Genomic DNA, 17,998 nt, shown 5'->3' with positions numbered 1-17,998 from the left:
TCCCTGCCAGGGGCACCGAGCCGACGATTTCATGGCTCGAGGTGGCGGCCTCGCGTTCCCACACTGAGCTCACAGGGGCCCTTTGTCTGACGCCCGCCAGGGGTGTCAATGGGACTTTTCTCCCAGGCTCTGCTCCCAGACCCAGCGGGGTCTCCAGATGCTCTTCTCCAGGCCAGGGGGCCTCAGCCCACCTGGGCTGGGGCTTCTCTGTGAACCTAACACCTTCTGGGGACGGCCCTGGGCACAGCCAGGCCCTGGCAGATACACAAAAACCACAGACGTGACCGGAAGGAGGTCCTGCCCCAGACATGTCCTCAGAGCTCCCTCCCCTCCATGCTGTTCCAGGGGGTTGTCCAGCAGGTCATGGCCTTGCACAGGGTCACACCTCCCCACTCCAAGGGTCCCTGCCCGGAGGTGAACGTGGGCCTGGGTGCACAGAGCCCAGGACAGCCTCGGCTGGGCCTCCCTCTGAGCCATGCCTTGACTCTGGTGCTGGGGAGGTGGTCCGGGACCCCACCCGCAAGGTGGTCAGTTCAGCAGCCACTAATCCAGGCCCCCTTACCGCGCCCAGGGACACGCCCCCACAGGATGAGCGGGGCAAAGGAGGGGCTCCCAACGGCAGCAGCACCCCAGTCACACCCACGGCCAGGCCAAGCACAGCCCCGGGCTTCCCCACCTGCGTAGTGGAGAGCTCCTGGGGGCGGGGGAGGGGGGGCAGGTCTGAGCAGGGACCAGCCTCAGGAAGACCTGAGCAAGGGGCCCGGGCGGCCCTCCCTGGCCGCTGGAAGGACCCCAGGGGAGTCAGCCAGGGTCAGAGGCCTGAGGTCTTGCCCCGCGTTTCCTTCGGTTTGGCTGCAACTCCTCCCAGGTCACGGAGCAAGGTGAGGGCTCACCCATGTGAGTCTCGAGGCCTGGGGGGCACGGGGCAGACACCCACCGAGCTCGTCCCCAAACAAGGCCTAACAGGGTGGTCTCCGCAGCTGAGGCCCTGAGCTGCCTCCCCGGGAATTGCCAGCAGCCTCGGAAAGAATTCCGGTGCCTGCCCCAGGCCTACCGCTCCGAGAGTCATTCCTCCTTAATTGCCAACGACCACAGCAGAGCTACAGACTGTTAAATCCTAACGAGGAAATGTGGCCGCAGTGTTAGAGTGTCAATAAAAGATGGGTTTACTGTTTGGAAATGAGTCATTTCAGAGTTCTCTTTCAGAGCAGCCTTGGCACCTTCCCTGGGGCTGCCCACCTGGCCAGGCCTTACCGGTCCCGTTCGCGCTGATGGGGGTGGCCCAGGAGAGCGAGGCAGGCCCCCGCTGAGGAGCCCCACTGCCAAAGCGCCCCCAGCCCCGGGCCTCCTCACCCACAGGCCCGCTTCTTCTCCGGGCAGGGCGGAAACCAGGCCCTGCCTGGCTCCTCGTGCCAGTCAAGTTAGGGAGCAAACTCGGGGTGACCCGGGCCGCCAGGGGAGCCGTCCTCGAGCGGGAGGGCCCCGCGTGGCTGAGGTCGCACGCCCGAGCTCCTCGCGGGGGTGTCAGCCTCGTGGAAATGCGTCCCGCGGACCGGGCTTGGCGGGTCTCGTCACCGCGAGCGCCCGGGGTGCTGGGAACGCTGAGGGTCCGTGGCCAGCGCTCCAGGAGAGCAGAGCGAGACCCGGGGTCTCTACACAGGCCCCCCGAGTCTGAAATGCCCGCGAAGACCCACCCAGGGGAGGCCGCCCTCGGGTCCCCTCGGGGTCGCGCTCGGCCCTGGGCCGGGCCTGGTCTGTCCTCACAGGGAGCTTGGAATTCCCCGGGTGGCCGGAGGGAGAGTGGGCGGGACGACGGTAGAGACGCGGACTCCCCCCCCCGCCCCCCCCCACCACACACACACACACACACACACACACACACACACACACACACGGCCACCTGGCTCCTGGCCCCGTGCGACCGGCGACCAGCGCCCCCTGCCGCGCTGCACACCCCCCGACACGCCCCCGACACGCCCCGCCCCGGCACCGCCCCCACGCGGGCGCCGCCCAATCGGCGGGCCGCCGGCGCGCGCGTCACGGGCGCCCTATTGTTATGCAAATATAAAGGAGGTAAAAGTCGCCCAGGCGCGGCGGACGGGTGGGCGAGTGCAGCGGCGCGTGGGGAGGCGCGTGGGGGCCGCGTGGGAGCCGCAGCCGGAGCGAGCGAGGACCGGGAGCGCGCGGCGCCGCCGCCCCGGCCCGGCCGGCCCCGCGAGCGCAGCGCCCGCCCCCGTCGCCCGCCCGCCGGGCGCGGCTGGATGTGGCGGGGGTCCCGCGGCGGCGGCCCCTGGCCCCCATTGCCCGGAGCGCCTAGGGGCGGCGTGCGGGGCCCGGGGGCGCCGCGCCCTCCATGCGCCGCGGCGCGCCCCGAGGCAGCCGGGGGCCCGCGCCGAAGCCGCCGCCCGCGCTGAGCCCCGGCCCGGCCTGCGGCCAGCGCCCGGCGGCAGCATGAGCCAGGCCGAGCTGTCCACCTGCTCGGCGCCGCAGACGCAGCGCATCTTCCAGGAGGCCGTGCGCAAGGGCAACACGCAGGAGCTGCAGTCGCTGCTGCAGAACATGACCAACTGCGAGTTCAACGTGAACTCGTTCGGGCCCGAGGGCCAGACGGCGCTGCACCAGTCGGTCATCGACGGCAACCTGGAGCTCGTGAAGCTGCTGGTCAAGTTCGGCGCCGACATCCGCCTGGCCAACCGGGACGGCTGGAGCGCGCTGCACATCGCCGCGTTCGGCGGCCACCAGGACATCGTGCTCTATCTCATCACCAAGGCCAAGTACGCGGGCAGCGGCCGGTGATGCCGGCCCGGACCCCGACCCGTGCGCGGGCCCCGCGCGTGTCCACCCTGCTGTACCTTCCCTCCAACTACCTCGGTGTGCGCCCGGCCCTCGGCGCCCGCGGCCACCACAAGTCCGGCGCGCAAGTCGGTGCCCACGGGAGCCGCGCCCGCCCGCCCGCGGCCCGGGGTCGGCGCCCCCCGCGGCCGCTGGGGACCGGCCGGAGCGCTTCCCACGGCCCCGCCCGCCGCCGCGCGGGTGGGGGCAGGGCGCGGGCTCCAGCCCCTTTGAAATTTGAGTCTCGCTACCAGCAAGTTCGGAATCCCGAGACACCGGATCCTCCGCTCAAAATGTTCTCCTGAAGGTGGAAGGACCCGTGGCCGACGCGCGACGGAGACGACGCTCTGCTCTTCCCGGGGTTCTAAACTATTTATCACGTGTGTGCATATTTGTGGGTGATGTTTGTGCGCCTGATTTTTTTGTTTGGAAAATATTTCGCGTGGTCAATGTGGTTATGGGGGGGAAGATGCATTTTTTTTTTCTAGTCTTAAAACTAAAAACTTGAGTCTGTCATTTCTTGGTTGCACTGAAATACCGCCCAGCCTGATGGTTTCCCCATGCTGCTCCGTCTCCCTCCGGCTTCTCTCCCTCACCTCTCTCCCCTCCTCCCCGCCCTCCCCTCCCTCCCCTCCCTCCCCTCTCTCCTCTCTCTCACACTCACCCACACAATTCCGCGTGAGTTTTGGAAGCCCCAGGCCTCCCTCCGCCTTGTCCGGTGAGAGGCCGCCATCCCCCAAGCCTGCCGGTTTGCAAAGCTTCCGCGGGAGCCTGGGTGCTCGGGTGTGGCGGTGATGGGGGGGGTGGGGATCAAGCCTTTTCTAGTGAGTTCTATTATAGTTAACAGTCGATTGCACACTTTTTTAAAAAAAGTAAATGGATTTGCCACGATTAAATGTCATAACATTTATGACAATATAAAATATTAACATATTTTAAGCCAAGTTATAGGTGTATTTTTTGAATCTTGGTTATAGACCCAATTTTAAAGGGCGTTGTATCCAGCGTTGTGAAGGCAACTGTACCCATATTTATATTTTTATAAAATGCCTATAAGACTGTGAATCTCTTGTGCTAATTGCTGAGTGAGCTGAAGGGCCGCTTTGCCCCTCTTCAGCCTCCCGGAGCTTCAAGGACCCGATTCGAATCCGAAAATCCTGCCACGGGGGAGGGGCCGCCGGGAGGGGCCGCGCGAGGACCTAGGACGGAGGCGGTGCTTCTGCGTCACTTTCTGTCCCGAAAGGCGCCCTTCCTGGTCTCAGAGGTTCCAATTTTCTATGCAACCCCACACCCCTTGTTGTTTTGATCCTGAGAAATAAAAGGGAGGCTGAATTATTCAAATTTAAATGAGGCTTCCCCTGGGTAGAAGTGCTGCTGACCCTTCGTGCAAAAATGGGGAGCACTTGAGGACACAGGTGGGTGGAGGCCCTTTGTGCGTGGCTGGTCAGATTTGGGCAGTCATCTGTGGCTTTTTATAAAACTTTGTGTGAGAAGAATATATTGATAATGTCAGTGAAACAAGCAGACATTGAAACTGAGGCACAGATTACTCCAAAAGGAGTTTTTCTGTATATTTTTTCTAGATGCAAATACCTTTTTTAATTATGTTAATTAATGTTAAGACATTCTAGGCTTACATGGAAGCTGTGTATGGGTCCCGGTGTGATCACTTTTAACTGGATGAAGTCTGCAGCACATTCCTGAGTGTACGATATAGACTTGTAGCCCAGCGTGAAAAATTTATAAATAAATTTTTCATTGATCTTTTTATATTAAAAAAAGTTTGTTGGTTCTTCTTGGGCTTGGCACCGGGATGAGGGTCAGGCTGCAACATGCTGTTTGCGGGTGACGGCTGTGCAGCGCTTGGCTTGTTTCCACCTGAAGACAGAGCCTGGTAAGCTGCCTCTTGGCTCAGCTCAAAGGCACCGCAGTGGCCACGCACAGGACTTGTGAGGGCCCGCCTGCCTTCTTCCAGCCATGGGAGTGGGGCACCTGAGGGCGCCCAGAACCGCTTCCTCCACTCCCTGGCAAAGGCCTCCACGTGGAAAGTTCTACTTGAAGCTCTTCCCGCCCTCCCCCCTCCCAAAGCCAGCCTGAGATGCCGAGGGTCTTAGGAGGGATCAGGCCCCTCTTGTCTCCCCGCTCCCTGCTACCGTGGGGTTTTGCTGGACCACCTGCTGCACAGAAAGGGTATCTTTTAAATTTGGGGGAACTTCTGATGAGTAAAAGGCTTCCTCTGCTCCGGTCCCTGGTGGTGCCTGGGAGATGAGGCAGCCACTCCCCCAGAGCACAGACCCCGAGTTCGACTCTGGGTCCACCCCGGAAGCTTGCATGGGAGGGGGTGCAGGGGAGGACATCCACCCGGGGCAAGAGTAGCCTGCCCAGAGGAGACTGGGAGAGCCAGTGGGCCAAGGAAGTTTTAACTTTACTGGGACTCGAGAGTTACAAGATAACTTTCTCCTGTAAAGCTTCCAGACGCCCCTGTGAGAAGCCTGAGGGTATAAGCTTCCCCTCAGGGGGGGTGCAGCTACATTTTGTCCCAAGACCGGAAGACAGATGCATTGCCCTTACCCTCTTCCTACTTTGCATCTCCAACTATGTTCTGCCCTGAGGATTTTCCGAGTGAATTTTCAGTTGGTTACACAAGCATTTACTGACCCCCAGCTGGCCCACTAGATGGACCAGCTCCCTTTGGTTAGATGTCACAGAGGTGAGTGGAATATTTGATGCAAATGAGCCCCCAGGGGAAGGCCTGACCTGAGCCTTCAGGGGGAGTGGCTGAGGGTGCTGGGGGTGCCTGGCCCCAAAGGAGGAGGTGCTAGAACTTGGACGCTGTTGGGGCATCAGGCCTGGGCACTACCTGGACCCCAGGTGGGCCAGACCTCACCTCCACTTCCCACCCCAGACACTCGCGCAGGAGAGGGGGTCAAAGCCGTAAACAAATGAGCAGAGGGTGCTCCCGCTTTGTGGCCAGGGTGAGAAAGAAGGTGCAGCTGACCCTCTCTGGGGCTGGGCCTCTGGGAACCCCTGGAGTGGCTGCCATGGAGAAAGCGGACAGACCAAATGGGCAAGGGCAGGGCCCGCCCCACTCCCCCCCACTCCCCCCCACCTCCCACCCCCCGGCCAGGAGTGTTGGCAGCTCCTGTCCAACTGTCCGTCTCTCTGACCTGACCCCGGCCGGACGCAGGAAGTGTTTACTGTTGGAAGGGATGCCAGAGAGAGACCAGGAAATGCAGGAAAATGGTCAGCCAGAAAGAGTGATGTCCAAAGCCAGCAGGCGTGGGAGCCAGGACAGAGCCGGCCAGAACGAAGGGCCAAAGAGACGGGTTAGGAGGAGGAGAGGGAAGGGGCTGCCCTCTGGGCTCTGTCCCTCAAAGGCCCTGGCTCAGCACAGGGAGGCACAGCCCCGGTCGCACACAGGCACAGGGACGCGGCCCTGCAGCTCTGACCCTCGGAAGGCCCAGTGCCTCCGGACGTCGCAGTGGAGCCTGCGGAGAGGAGGCCGGCGTCCACCCGGGCCTTGAGGACAGGAAAGGAGGCCCGGCGCTGCGTGCAACTGGGAAACAAAGCCTGAGGCCGCGGAGCCTACGGGTGCAGGCCCTGGGAAGTCTGGCAATCACCGACGACTCCTCTCCTCCCGAGGCCTCCAGCGCAGCCCCTCCCGGGGCTCCGGGGTCTCAGGGAGGCCGCCCTCCCCCACCACTCCGCCTCGGCGGGCCTGGGCTCCCCGCTCGCCGCCAACACGCCCCTCCCTCTGCCCGGCGCATTCTTCTGCTTGGCTGTACGTCGGACTGTCCCTCGGCGCGGCCGTCTGTCGGTCTTTCTTCTCTCGCCCCCTCCGAAGCCGCGGGCCCCATTCATCCTCCAGGCCTCTGCCCTTTCCTGCGAGCGGGTTCCGCTCGGCGAGCAGCTGCTATGCTAATGAGAAGGGGGTGGGGGGGCGGCGGGGGATCGGCGGGGGAGGGGGGACGAGGTGGGGGCACCCGCAGGGGGAAACCAGCGTTGGGAGGCCGGGGGCTCGGCAGTGGGGGCCCGGCCGAGAGAGGGGAGGGACGGGCGCTCACAGAGGCCCGATCTCTGCATTCAGAACCGGCGGGGGCCACTCGCGGGCGCTGGGAAAGGGCGCCGCCCCCGCCCCGCGCACCCACTCGCCGAGCGAGGGGTGCGAGGAGTAGAGACCAGCTGTCATCTCTGTTCTGGGGTCGCGGCCTGGAGGGCGGCTCGTTCCGGAGGCCGCCCATCCCCCCGCCCACCAGACGCCGCTGCGCGTGGGGCTTGGGTGCGCCCCGCGCGGGCGGGGGTCTGAGCCGGAGACGGAGGGCCGGACACCCCCGCCGCCCCCCGGCCTGGGTGGTTGGACGCTGGGGCGGGCGCGGGCTGCCCCCCTCCCGGAGGCGGCGCCCGAGGACCCCGGGCGGAGGCGAGACGGGGGAGGGGCGGAGGCGGCCCGAGCTGGACACGGGGACCCCGACCGCCGCCCACCCGGCATCCTAGGCGCGACGAGGGATGAGGACGAGGACCCCCGAAACGTGGCTCTTGGAGCCCGGGACGCCCCCCGCCTGGGGCGGGACTCCCACGAACGGGCACGGCGAGCAGCGCCCGATGGCAGGGTTCGGACCCGGGCGAGGACGCCGGCCCTGAACCGCGCCGTGCGGGCTGTGCTGCCACCCTGCGGATGCAGCGGGCACTGCGCCCTGGGGCCCGGGCGGCGAGACCCCCCGCCGGCCCTTCGCTGAGCGCAGGCGCCCGCACCGCCCACCCGCGCCGCCGCCGGCTGCGGACCCGGGCCTACTGGTCGCGCCGCCCCGCAGCACCCTCGCGTGTCTGGAGCCCGCGACCTCGTCTCCTGAAAGGTGGCCGGGGCCCGTGGGGGGTCGGGCGCGAGGGGTTAGGGTTAGGGAGCCGAAGCCGCTTCGGATGGGGGCGCTCGGGCCCAGCTCGGGCTGAGAAGCCGGGTCCGCTCCACGCGGTGGCCGTCCCGAGCGAGGCGGGGCGAAGGTGCGCGCTGCGCAGAGGAAAGAGCCGGAAAGGCTGAGAGCAAGTCGGGTGGGCCCAGGTCTCCCTCGGGCGACCACGGGAGAAAATGTCCAGCAGACCCTGGTCGGTCGTGGCTACAGTGACAACACCGGCAATCTGTGGGGCTTGGGGGAGGGGGCAGGGCCAGAACTGGGGTCACCTTGCGGAAGGGCGGCCACAGAGGCCCGCTGCCCGGCAGGGAGGGCCCTGGAGCAGGGTGGGCGTGTCCCTGGAAGGGGCAGCTGTGTTGAACCTGTTGACCGACATTAAACATGCACAACGTAGGAGCCGTGAGCTGAGTTTTATTCCGGATCTTACCGAGGACTGTAGCCTGGGAGACAGCGTCTCAGTAGCTCTGAGGGGCTGCTCTGAAGAGGTGGGGGAGCGGCCAGGATCTGTGTGGTCTGGGCCAGGGGGTGTGTGCAGCCAAGCACACATCTCGGTAGAAGGTATGGAAAGATGCAAGAATCCGGGTTCATTAAAATTTTTCCTGAAATATATCTAACTCTCTCAGGGGCCTGTTTTAGCCTGTTTTCCCAAATCACAAAGTGCCTCATCCTGTCTTTGCTCCTGAATCCCTTTCAGGGTACACTGTCGGTCAGCGACTGCAGTGGCCAATGACTTGATCTTTGTAGAGCTGGCCAGCGGGCCACATTCTTGGTTTTACAACCCATAGTGGCTCTTGGCTTCTGCAGGCCCCGGAAGGTGAACCAAACCAGGGCCTGGGAAGTGACCCCATCACGGTGCTCATGGAGCGATTGGCCGTGACGCACTATTCTCCCATTTGGTCAAAAGGGGAAGGGAGGACATTTCAGGGCCCCGGAGTCACAAAGAGTGGATGGTCAGCAGGACACAGGATGTGTCACAGCCCTGTGGACATGGCCACCACGTGACTCACTTCAAGACACAGACCACATCCGTCAGAACCATCAGGACCAGCAGTGGGGTGCTTCCAGATCACCCTGCAGAGCCTGGAGCCTCAGCAGAGGGTGGCGGGCAAGGCTCTGATGGTCAGGTGAGGCTGGCATTGGAATTGCAGAGTCTGCCAGCCGTCTCCCCACCCCGTCCCCCATTCCACAGCAAGTGTCTGTGTTGGGCATGAGCAAGGAAAAGAATTCTCTCTCTGTCTGAACTCTTGCCTGGCTCAGAGATGGGGCCTGGAGACCAGGTTTACCCCCAGTACGTGTCCCCCCGGTGGATAAAATCCACCTCTGCCTGTCTGTGGGCCTCCTCGTTGGTACCCTATGGACAAGAACCCCCAAGGGAGCCCAACCCAAATTGTCCCATAAACTTTCCAAAGAGATATGACAATATGCAGAACAGCAGCCATGTAAATAAGATGGAATGTATTTCTCATCACTGAAGTTAGAATAGGTGGTCTGGGGCTGGTATGTGGCATTAAGATACAGGCTGTTATTCTGCTGGGTGGACCTTCCATTCACATGGCTCAAATGGCAGCCCATGTCCAGCCATCAAGTCTACATTCCAGCCAACAGTGAGGAGGAAGAGGTGAACTAGGGCCTGGGCCCCCTCCTTCCAGGACACTTCCTAGAAGTCTGTTTTTGCCAAATCTGCTCACATCCCATTATCTAAAACGTAGCCACATGCCCAACCTCATTGCAAGGGAGGCTGGGAAATATAGTCTTTATTCAGTGATGTGCCTAGCTTAAAATGGGGCCATAGAGGAAGAAGAGCTGTAGATTTGGGGGTGGTCTGTTCCTGCCCAGGTGACAGCAGCATCCAGGCCGTGTGGTCAGGCAGAGTTGTCTGTGTCTTATGCTCTGCCTTGTTTTCCCTGACGGGAATACACTCTACACTCTGACTTTGGAGGTTTGTGCTGAAGAACTTTCTAAGAATTAAAACTGTCCAGCAATGGACTGAACAGAATGAAAAGCGGAAGCACTCCTGGGAGCTTGTTTGCGCTGAGATTTACACCTCCCAGGCCTGACCGATTATACGTGCACAGCCACATGAGAAACACGACGGGGGGAGCACAGCCCGTCTGTGTAGTGATGGGTCCAGCAGACATGCTGCCGTGCCCTAGGAGCCCCAGAGCCATTCTCCACAGGAAACGATGCTGCAGGTTAGGTGAACAAGGAAGGCACTGCTGTGTGGCCGTCAGGAAACGGAAGGCCCAGGAAGCACTTGGGACACCGCTGCTCCCTGCGCGAGGCGAGAGCAGGACTGGGCACGGAGGAGAGGCAGCCTTTGCCCCTCTGCTCCCCGTTCCCGCTTCTCCAACCTCCCTCTCCCTTATCTCGGAGCAAAGTAATAAGTAACCAGGACTTGGAATTCTCAAGGTTATTTTGTCAATAAAGTTCTCCTTCTCAAGTGTCCCAAGATGTCTTTTGGGGCATGGCTTCTTTTCGTTTTAATCAAGGTCGAAAGAAAATCATTAGGTTTATCATTCACATTCCTAAAAATCAACTTTGCTGCAGTATAATTTATATACAATAAAATGCAGCCATTTAGAGTGTGATGAGTAGGGACTGGTGTGTATGCCCACAGAACCTACACCATAACCAAAGTATACATTTCCATCAGCCCCCAAAGTTCTTCCGCACCCCGACTCAGCTGGCTCCTCTCGCCCCCGAGTCCCAGGTCACCGCCGACCACTTCTATCACCACGGGTCATAGGATTATCTATAAAAGGACTGGTGTGGTTTGTACTTCCTGGCTTTCTGGCCCTCAGTGCCAGAGTCACCCATGTTGTTGCAGTAACTTTGGGGGGGAGGGGTAGGTCTTTTTTTTTCTGTTTTTTTTTTTTCCCCGTTAGAAAAATCTGGCTGATACCACACAAAACACAGGATAGTTTCCACTGGTAGTTTTTCAGTCGACAGAATTATCCTCAGTAAATGTGCTGGCAGCACAGGGTACCTCAGAGAGCCCAGGGGAAAGGGGGCACAGGCCCACCCCTTACATTTTCAAAACACTCCATTCCCTTCTCCTGGGCACTGATCCTTAAGAACTGGGACTCTGACCCCAGAGTGTCTTTAGAAAATCATCTTATCAAATTAACGTTTAGAAAATGAAACTTTAGGGACTTCCCTGGTGGCGCAGTGGTTAAGAATCCGCCTGCCAATGCAGGGGACATGGGTTCGAGCCCTGGTCCGGGAAGATCCCACATGCCGCGGAGCAACTAAGCCCATGCGCCACAACTACTGAGCCTGCGCTCTAGAGCCCGCAAGTCACAACTACTGAGCCTGCGTGCCACAACTACTGAAGCCCATGCGCCACAACTACTGAAGCCCGTGTGCCTAGAGCCCATGCTCCACAACAAGAGAAGCCGCTGTAGTGAGAAGGCCGTGCACCGCACGAAGACTAGCCCCCGCTCGCCGCAACTAAAGCCCATGTGCAGCAACGGAGACCCAACACAGCCAAAAATAAATAAATAAGTAAATAAATTTATAGGAAAAGAAAAAATAGAGTTTCCACATAACCCAGCACGTGTATTACTCTTTTCCAAGCTTAGGTGTACACCCAAGAGATATTAAAACATACATCCAGGGACTTCCCTAGTGGTTCAGTGCAAGGGGCCTGGGTTCTATCCCTGGTTGGGTAACTAAATCCCACATGCATACCGCAACTAAAGATTCCTCATGCCACAACTTAACATGCTGCAACGAAGATCCCGCGTGCTGCAACTAAGACCCAGCGCAGCCAAACTAAATAGATATTAAAAAAAAATACATCCACACAAAAAACTGCATGCAGGGACTTCCCTGGCGGTCCAGTGGTTAAGACTTCGCCTTCCACTGGAGGGGGCGTGGGTTCCATCCCCGGTCAGGGAACTAAGATCCTGCGTGCTGCACAGTGAGGCCAAAAAAAAAAAAAAGTTGCATGCAAAAGTTCATAGCAACATTATTCATAATAGCCAGAAAGTAGTAACAACCGAAATGTCCATCAGCTGATGAAGATATAAACAAAATATGGGATATATATGCAATAGAATATTATTCAGCCATAAAAAGGAATGAAATACTGATATGTACTTGAAAATTAACCTTGAAAATATTATGTTAAGTAAAGGCTACCAGACACAAACAAAAGGACAAATATTGTATGATCCTGTTATGAACTGCCTAGGGCTGGGGGTGGGGTTGGTAAGAATAATGGGGAAGCACAGGGTTTCTTTTTGATGTGACAAAAATGTTCCAAAATTAGATTATAGAGATGGTTGCACAACTTTGTGAATATACTAAAAACCACTGAGTTGTGCACACTGTATGGTATGTGAATTATATCTCAATTTTTGAAAGCTCTTTAAAATAAAAATAGGTTTTTATAACTATGTAGTTATACTCTGCAATTTGTAATGCAGATTATTAACAAATACAGAGAAGAGTTAAAAAGGGCACTTGGTCCCTTCCTGCCATGGATCTGGGACTCAGAATGTCAACTTGGAACTAAAAGCTACAGCACACAGTGGACATCAGGGCACGGAGCATACGGCGTTTCCACAATTTGGACATCTTGTGGAGTGACGCATATACCCCAGTGATGCAAAACTCTTCTACCTGGAGCCACCTTTGAGACACACTGGAATGTTAGTCCCATAACTTTACAACTTGAAATGCCCAAATGTGTTATCAGACTTGTCCTGAGTGACTTTGGATTATTTCAAAACCTGCAAAACTTCTTCACAGGATGATGACTTCTGACCATGAAGGATATTCAAAAGAATGGGCCACTGGGTCTGAGGTTAATTCCGAAAAAAGTTCCAAGCATTTTGTACATTCCTGGGAAAAGTGTTCCTACAACGTTCTGTCAAGTACAAATTGGCACTCACCATTGGCACTTGCCATCTACCTCTACAAGGATTCAGTCATGTGTTGCAGCAGCTGCTGACTTTCAACACCCCCTGAAAGGAGCTCAGGTGGAGAGCTGAACTGAGGCCCTCTGGGCTCTGGGTAAAACTGGCAGAACAGGTCTTCCGATAGATGGATATTTTCAGGAGACAATTTTATGAGCCCAATTCTTGTATCTCCTCATATCTAGACAAGCACTAAAATCCTTCATGGCGACGTCTGCTCCGCATGACTGGCAGTGACCTGCACGAGACTAGCAGAAACCTTCTGTAAAAAATGTGTGCGTGATTGCATGTACTCCCCCTTCACCCAAATCACATCTATACTGACCTCCCCCCCGCCTCTGTGGAGCGGTTTCTCAGAGCGATCTGGGACACTGTCTCCCGGGCTGCAGTCCGCATTTTGCCCCAAATAAAACTTAACTCGCAACTCTCACGTTGTGCATTTTTTTAAGTCGACAGTCCCCATCACTTCTAGAAAAAAATTAAGGAACCCTATAGCCACCCAGTCACCTCCAAAGGCGAGAGGGTGGAGAATCCCAGCTCAGACGCCAGGCAGTCACCAGGCACTGGGAAGTCTGCCATTCCTCTCCTCTTGAGCATCTTGTAACAGAAAAGCTGCAGAAGGTCACTGACAAGACCCAGAGCAACATGTGGTGGGCGGGCTTGCAGCTGAAGCTCCGGAAGTTTGAAGCCGGTGAGGGATCTGGCTGTTGGGTGCTTCTCTTCCCAAGCTGTACTGACCCCTTCTGGAAGCACTGAGTACTTTTGCCCATAAAGGCCTGCAGCTGCCCCACTGATAATTGCAGTTCTTCTATAACCATTGCCATACAATCCAAGACCTTCCTCTGGTTCTGTAATCTTTTATGGTAGTCAGGATTTGTGGGAAGAACTTTTGTGGGAAGATCAAGATATGTCATAGGTTCCACTTCAATCTCTGTCATTTTGGCTTCGATTGATTCTTGTATCATGTAATAACATGCATCCATTCTGATAGTGCAGCAAGAGCTGGCCCCAAGTCTGGCATTCTACAGAAAACTTTGCTGTGCAATCCTTCATCTCAGCCACCAGTGTTTCCAGAGGCAAGTCTGAGGCTTTTCCTTTGGATCTTCAAAATATTTTTGTAGACTTCCATCACTTTCTACAAATATTTGTCTGCAAATATTTCAATTCTTCAGAAAGAGAAGATGCTTAGGTTCTAAAACTTTCAAGACTGAAAATAATGGCTTTTTGTAATAAAGAATTGCAAGACAAAAAATAACCAAATGGAAAAATCTGGAGTTAAAAAGCACAACAGGGCTTCCCTGGTGGCGCAGTCGTTAAGAATCCGCCTGCCAATTCAGGGGACACAGGTTCGAGCCCTGGTCTGGGAAGATCCCACGTGCCACGTAGCAACTAAGCCCGTGCGCCACAACTACTGAAGCCCGCGCACCTAGAGCCTGTGCTCCGCAACAAAAGAAGCCACCGTGATGAGATGCCCATGCACCTCAATGTAGAGTTGCCCCTGCTCGCCGCAACTAGAGAAAGCCCGCGCGCAGCAACGAAGACCCAACGCAGCCAAAAATAAAATAAATAAATAAATTTATATTTAAAAAAAGCTCAACAAATGAAATAAAAAATCCACAAGATTCTGGTCATAGAGCAACTGGACATCCACGTGCAAAAAATTAATCTGGGGGAGTGGGATGAATTGGGAGATTGGGACTGACATATATACACTACTATGTATAAAATAGATAACTAGTGAGAACCTACTGTATAGCACAGGGAAGTCTACTCAATGCTCTGTGGTGACCTAAATGGGAAGGAAATCTAAAAAAAAGGGGATATATGTATATGTATGACTGATTCACTTTGTTGTACAGCAAGAAACCAACACAACATTATAAAGCAACTATACACCAATAAAAACTAATAAAAAATTAATCTAGACACAAACCTTACACCCTTCATAAAAATTAACTGAAAATGGATCAGACCTCAATATAAAATGCAAAACTATAAAACTTCTGCAAGATAACATAGCAGGAAATCTAGATGACCTTTGGGTGGGCGATGACTTTTGAGATACAAAACCAAAGGCACGATCCATGAAAGAAATAATTGATAAGCTGGACTTCATTAAAATTAATAACTTCTGCTCTGGGAAAGGCACTGTCAAGAGAATAAAAAGACAAGATACAAACTGAGAAAATATTGGCAAAAGACATATCTGATAAAGAACAGTTATCCAAAACAAACAAAGATCTATTAAAACTCAACAACAAGAGGGACTTCCCTGGTGGCCCAGTGGGTAAGACTCTGCATTCCCAGTGCAGGGGGCCCGGGTTCAATCCCTAGTCAGGGAAATAGATCCCGCATGCATGCCACAACTAAGAGTCCGCATGCCGCAACGAAGATCCCATGTGCCACAACTAAGACCCAGTGCAGCCAAAATAAATAAATATTAAAAAAACAAAAAACAAAAACCTCAACAACAAGAGAACAAACCACGTGATTTTAAAATAAGCCGAAGTTGTCTTGCTCCCCAGCCATCCTGGTGGCTGCTCTGGGCTGGGGGAGTCCTGCTCCTAAGGCAAGATGCTGGCCACGAAGAAGACGAAAAAGTCGCTGGGGTCGATCAACTCTAGGCTCCAAATCATTATGAAAAGTGGAAAGTACCTGCTGGGGTACAAGCAGACTCTGAAAATGATCAGACAAGGCAGAGCAAAACTGGTCATCCTTGCCAACAACTGCCCAGCCTTGAGGAAATCTGATATAGAGTGTTATGCCATGTTGGCCAAAACTGGTGTCCATCACTACAGTGGCAATAATATTGAATTGGACACGGCGTGTGGAAAATACTACAGAGTATGCACACTGTCTATCATTGATCCAGGTGATTCTGATATCATTAGAAGCACGCCAGAACAGACTGGTGAAGAGTAAATCATGAACAATTTTTCTTTAATAAAACTGGCCCAGGAAAAAAAAAAGAAACAAAAAACCCAAAAAATATTTATAAAAAAATAAAAAACATGCTGATAGAAACTAAAGAAGACCTACATAAATGGAAATAAATCCTGCATTCATGGATTAGAAGACTTGATATTGTTAAGATGTCAGTATACCCTAAAAGTTACCTACAGATTCAATATAATCAAATTACATGAATCAAACTTACCAACAGTCTTTTTTGCAGAAATAGAAAGTACAGAATTTGTACATGTGTCAATTTACAAAGATTCCTAAGATAGCTCAACTATGAAAGGCTAGAATCTGACAGTACATCTAGAAGGCTATACTAGGTGCAACATAAAAACAAATTGAAACAATTTTTTCTACAAAGATTATAAGGGTTTACTATAAAAACTTTATCTCAATAAATTAGACAACTTACATGAACTGGATAAATTCTTAGAAATTTATAGAAAGACACAAATTACTAAAACTAACTCAGGGACTTTGCAGACGTAATTAAGGATATGGACCTTGAGATAGAGAGATTATCCTGAATTATCCAGGTGGAGCCAATCTAGCAAATGACCACTTAAAATGAGAGAAATTTTCTTGGCTGTGGTCAGAGAGAGATGTGATGACAGTAGATGGGTCAGAGGGACACATGTTGTTGGCTTTGAAAAGGAGAAAGGGGACCATGAGCCAAGGAAGGCAGGCAGCCTCTAGAAGCTGGAAAAGACAAGGAAACAAACTCTCCCCAAAGCCTCGAGAAGGAATCCCAACACTGCTGATACCTTGATTTCAGCTACTTTGACCCAATTTGGACTTCTGACCCACGGAACTGTAAGATGATAAATTTGTGTTGTTTTAAGCCACTAAGTTTGTGGTAATTTGTTATGGCATTAATAGAAAACTAGTACAATTATCCTGATACCAAGGCCAGATGAAGACATCATAAGAAAACAAAAATTTAGACCAATATCCCTCCTAAATATAGATGCAAAAGTCCTCAACAAAATATTAACAAACTGAATAAGCAATGTATAAAAAGGATTATGCTCCATGACCAAATGGAATTTAATCCTAGAATGCAAGGTTGGTTCAACATCTGAAAATCAATTGATGTAATACATCATATTAATAAATAAAGAACATAAACCACATGATCCTCTCAATATATGAAGTAAAAATATCTGACAAAATCCAACCCTTATTCATGATAAAAACTCTGAATACTCAAAAAATATAAGGTAAGTTTTTCAAACTGATGAAGAGCATCTACAAGAAAATCTACAGCTAACATCCTACTTAAATGGTCAAAGACTCAGTGCTTTGCTCCTAAGATCAGGAACACCACCTCTACTCAACATTGTACTGAAAGTTCTAGCCAGTACAATCAGGCAGCAAAAAGAAATAAAAGGCATAGAGACTGGAAAGGAAGAAATGAAACTCTATTCACAGAAACATGATCCTACATGTTTAAAATCCTAAGGAATTCACACAAAATCACTAGGACTAATAAATGAGTTCCACGGGTCACAGGATCCAAGATTAATATACAAAATTCAATTTTATTTCTACATACGAGCAATGAACAACCTGAAAATGACATTAGCAAAGCAATTTCACTTGTAAGAGCATCAAAAAGAATAAAGTACTCAGGAATACATTGAAGAAAAGAAGTGCAAGGCTTGCACCCTGAAAACTACAAACATTGCTAAGAGAAACTAAAGAAGACCTAAATAATTGAAAAGCAATTCTAAGTGTGATTAAATATTGTTAAGATGGCAGTTCTCTGCACCTTGATCTATAGAGTCAATGCAATTTCCATCAAGACCAGGAAATCTTTTTTTTTTCCCCAGAAATTGACAAGCTGATCTTAAAAATTATATAGAAAGGCAAAGGACCCAGAACAACAACAACAACAACAAAAATCTTGAAAACTAAGAACAAAGTTGAAAGACACACATTTCCCAATTGCAAAACTGACCATAAAGCTGACCATAAATCAAAAGAATGTGGTCCTGGCATAAGGACAGACATATAGATCAATGGAACAGAATTGAAAGTCCAGAAACAAATCTGTACAAATCTGTTAATTTTTTACAGAGGTGTTATGACAGACAGTTTAAAATGTTATTCAAGCAAAACCTGACCTAGGTGTTTCTGTGGAGGCATTCTGTAGATGAAGTCCATAATCATTTGACTTTAGGTAAAGGAAAATATCCTACATGACCTGGGTGGGCCTAATTCAATCCACTGAAAGGCCTTAAGAGCACAGCTGAACCTTCCCTGAAGAAGAAACTCTATCTATGGATAACTCATGACAGAGGTTCAGCCTGCCATTTCCAACTCCGGCCCTAAGATTTTTTTAACTTGCCTAGTTAGCCCCTACAGTCTTGTAAA

General features: G+C 53.2%; 2 protein-coding genes and 1 pseudogene across 2 annotated transcripts; 2 read left to right on the top strand and 1 right to left on the bottom strand.

The window, feature by feature from the left end:
• The first annotated feature begins 2,394 nt into the window (after positions 1–2,394).
• NRARP (NOTCH regulated ankyrin repeat protein) lies at positions 2,395–2,948 on the top strand. The gene has a single exon (XM_059926649.1). It carries the CDS (start codon positions 2,452–2,454, stop codon positions 2,794–2,796), a length of 345 nt encoding a protein of 114 aa, XP_059782632.1. The 5' UTR covers positions 2,395–2,451; the 3' UTR covers positions 2,797–2,948.
• A 4,672-nt stretch (positions 2,949–7,620) lies between these two features.
• LOC132368131 (kinetochore-associated protein DSN1 homolog) lies at positions 7,621–14,608 on the bottom strand (annotated as a pseudogene).
• A 627-nt stretch (positions 14,609–15,235) lies between these two features.
• LOC132368030 (large ribosomal subunit protein eL30-like) lies at positions 15,236–15,611 on the top strand. The gene has a single exon (XM_059926648.1). It carries the CDS (start codon positions 15,236–15,238, stop codon positions 15,581–15,583), a length of 348 nt encoding a protein of 115 aa, XP_059782631.1. The 3' UTR covers positions 15,584–15,611.
• The last annotated feature ends 2,387 nt before the right edge of the window (positions 15,612–17,998 follow it).

Source organism: Balaenoptera ricei, chromosome 6 (assembly GCF_028023285.1).
Source record: "Balaenoptera ricei isolate mBalRic1 chromosome 6, mBalRic1.hap2, whole genome shotgun sequence".
Classification (NCBI taxonomy): Eukaryota; Metazoa; Chordata; class Mammalia; order Artiodactyla; family Balaenopteridae; genus Balaenoptera; species Balaenoptera ricei.
The sequence above is the reverse complement of the archived record's forward strand: the minus strand, read 5'-3'. Positions and strand labels throughout refer to the sequence as shown.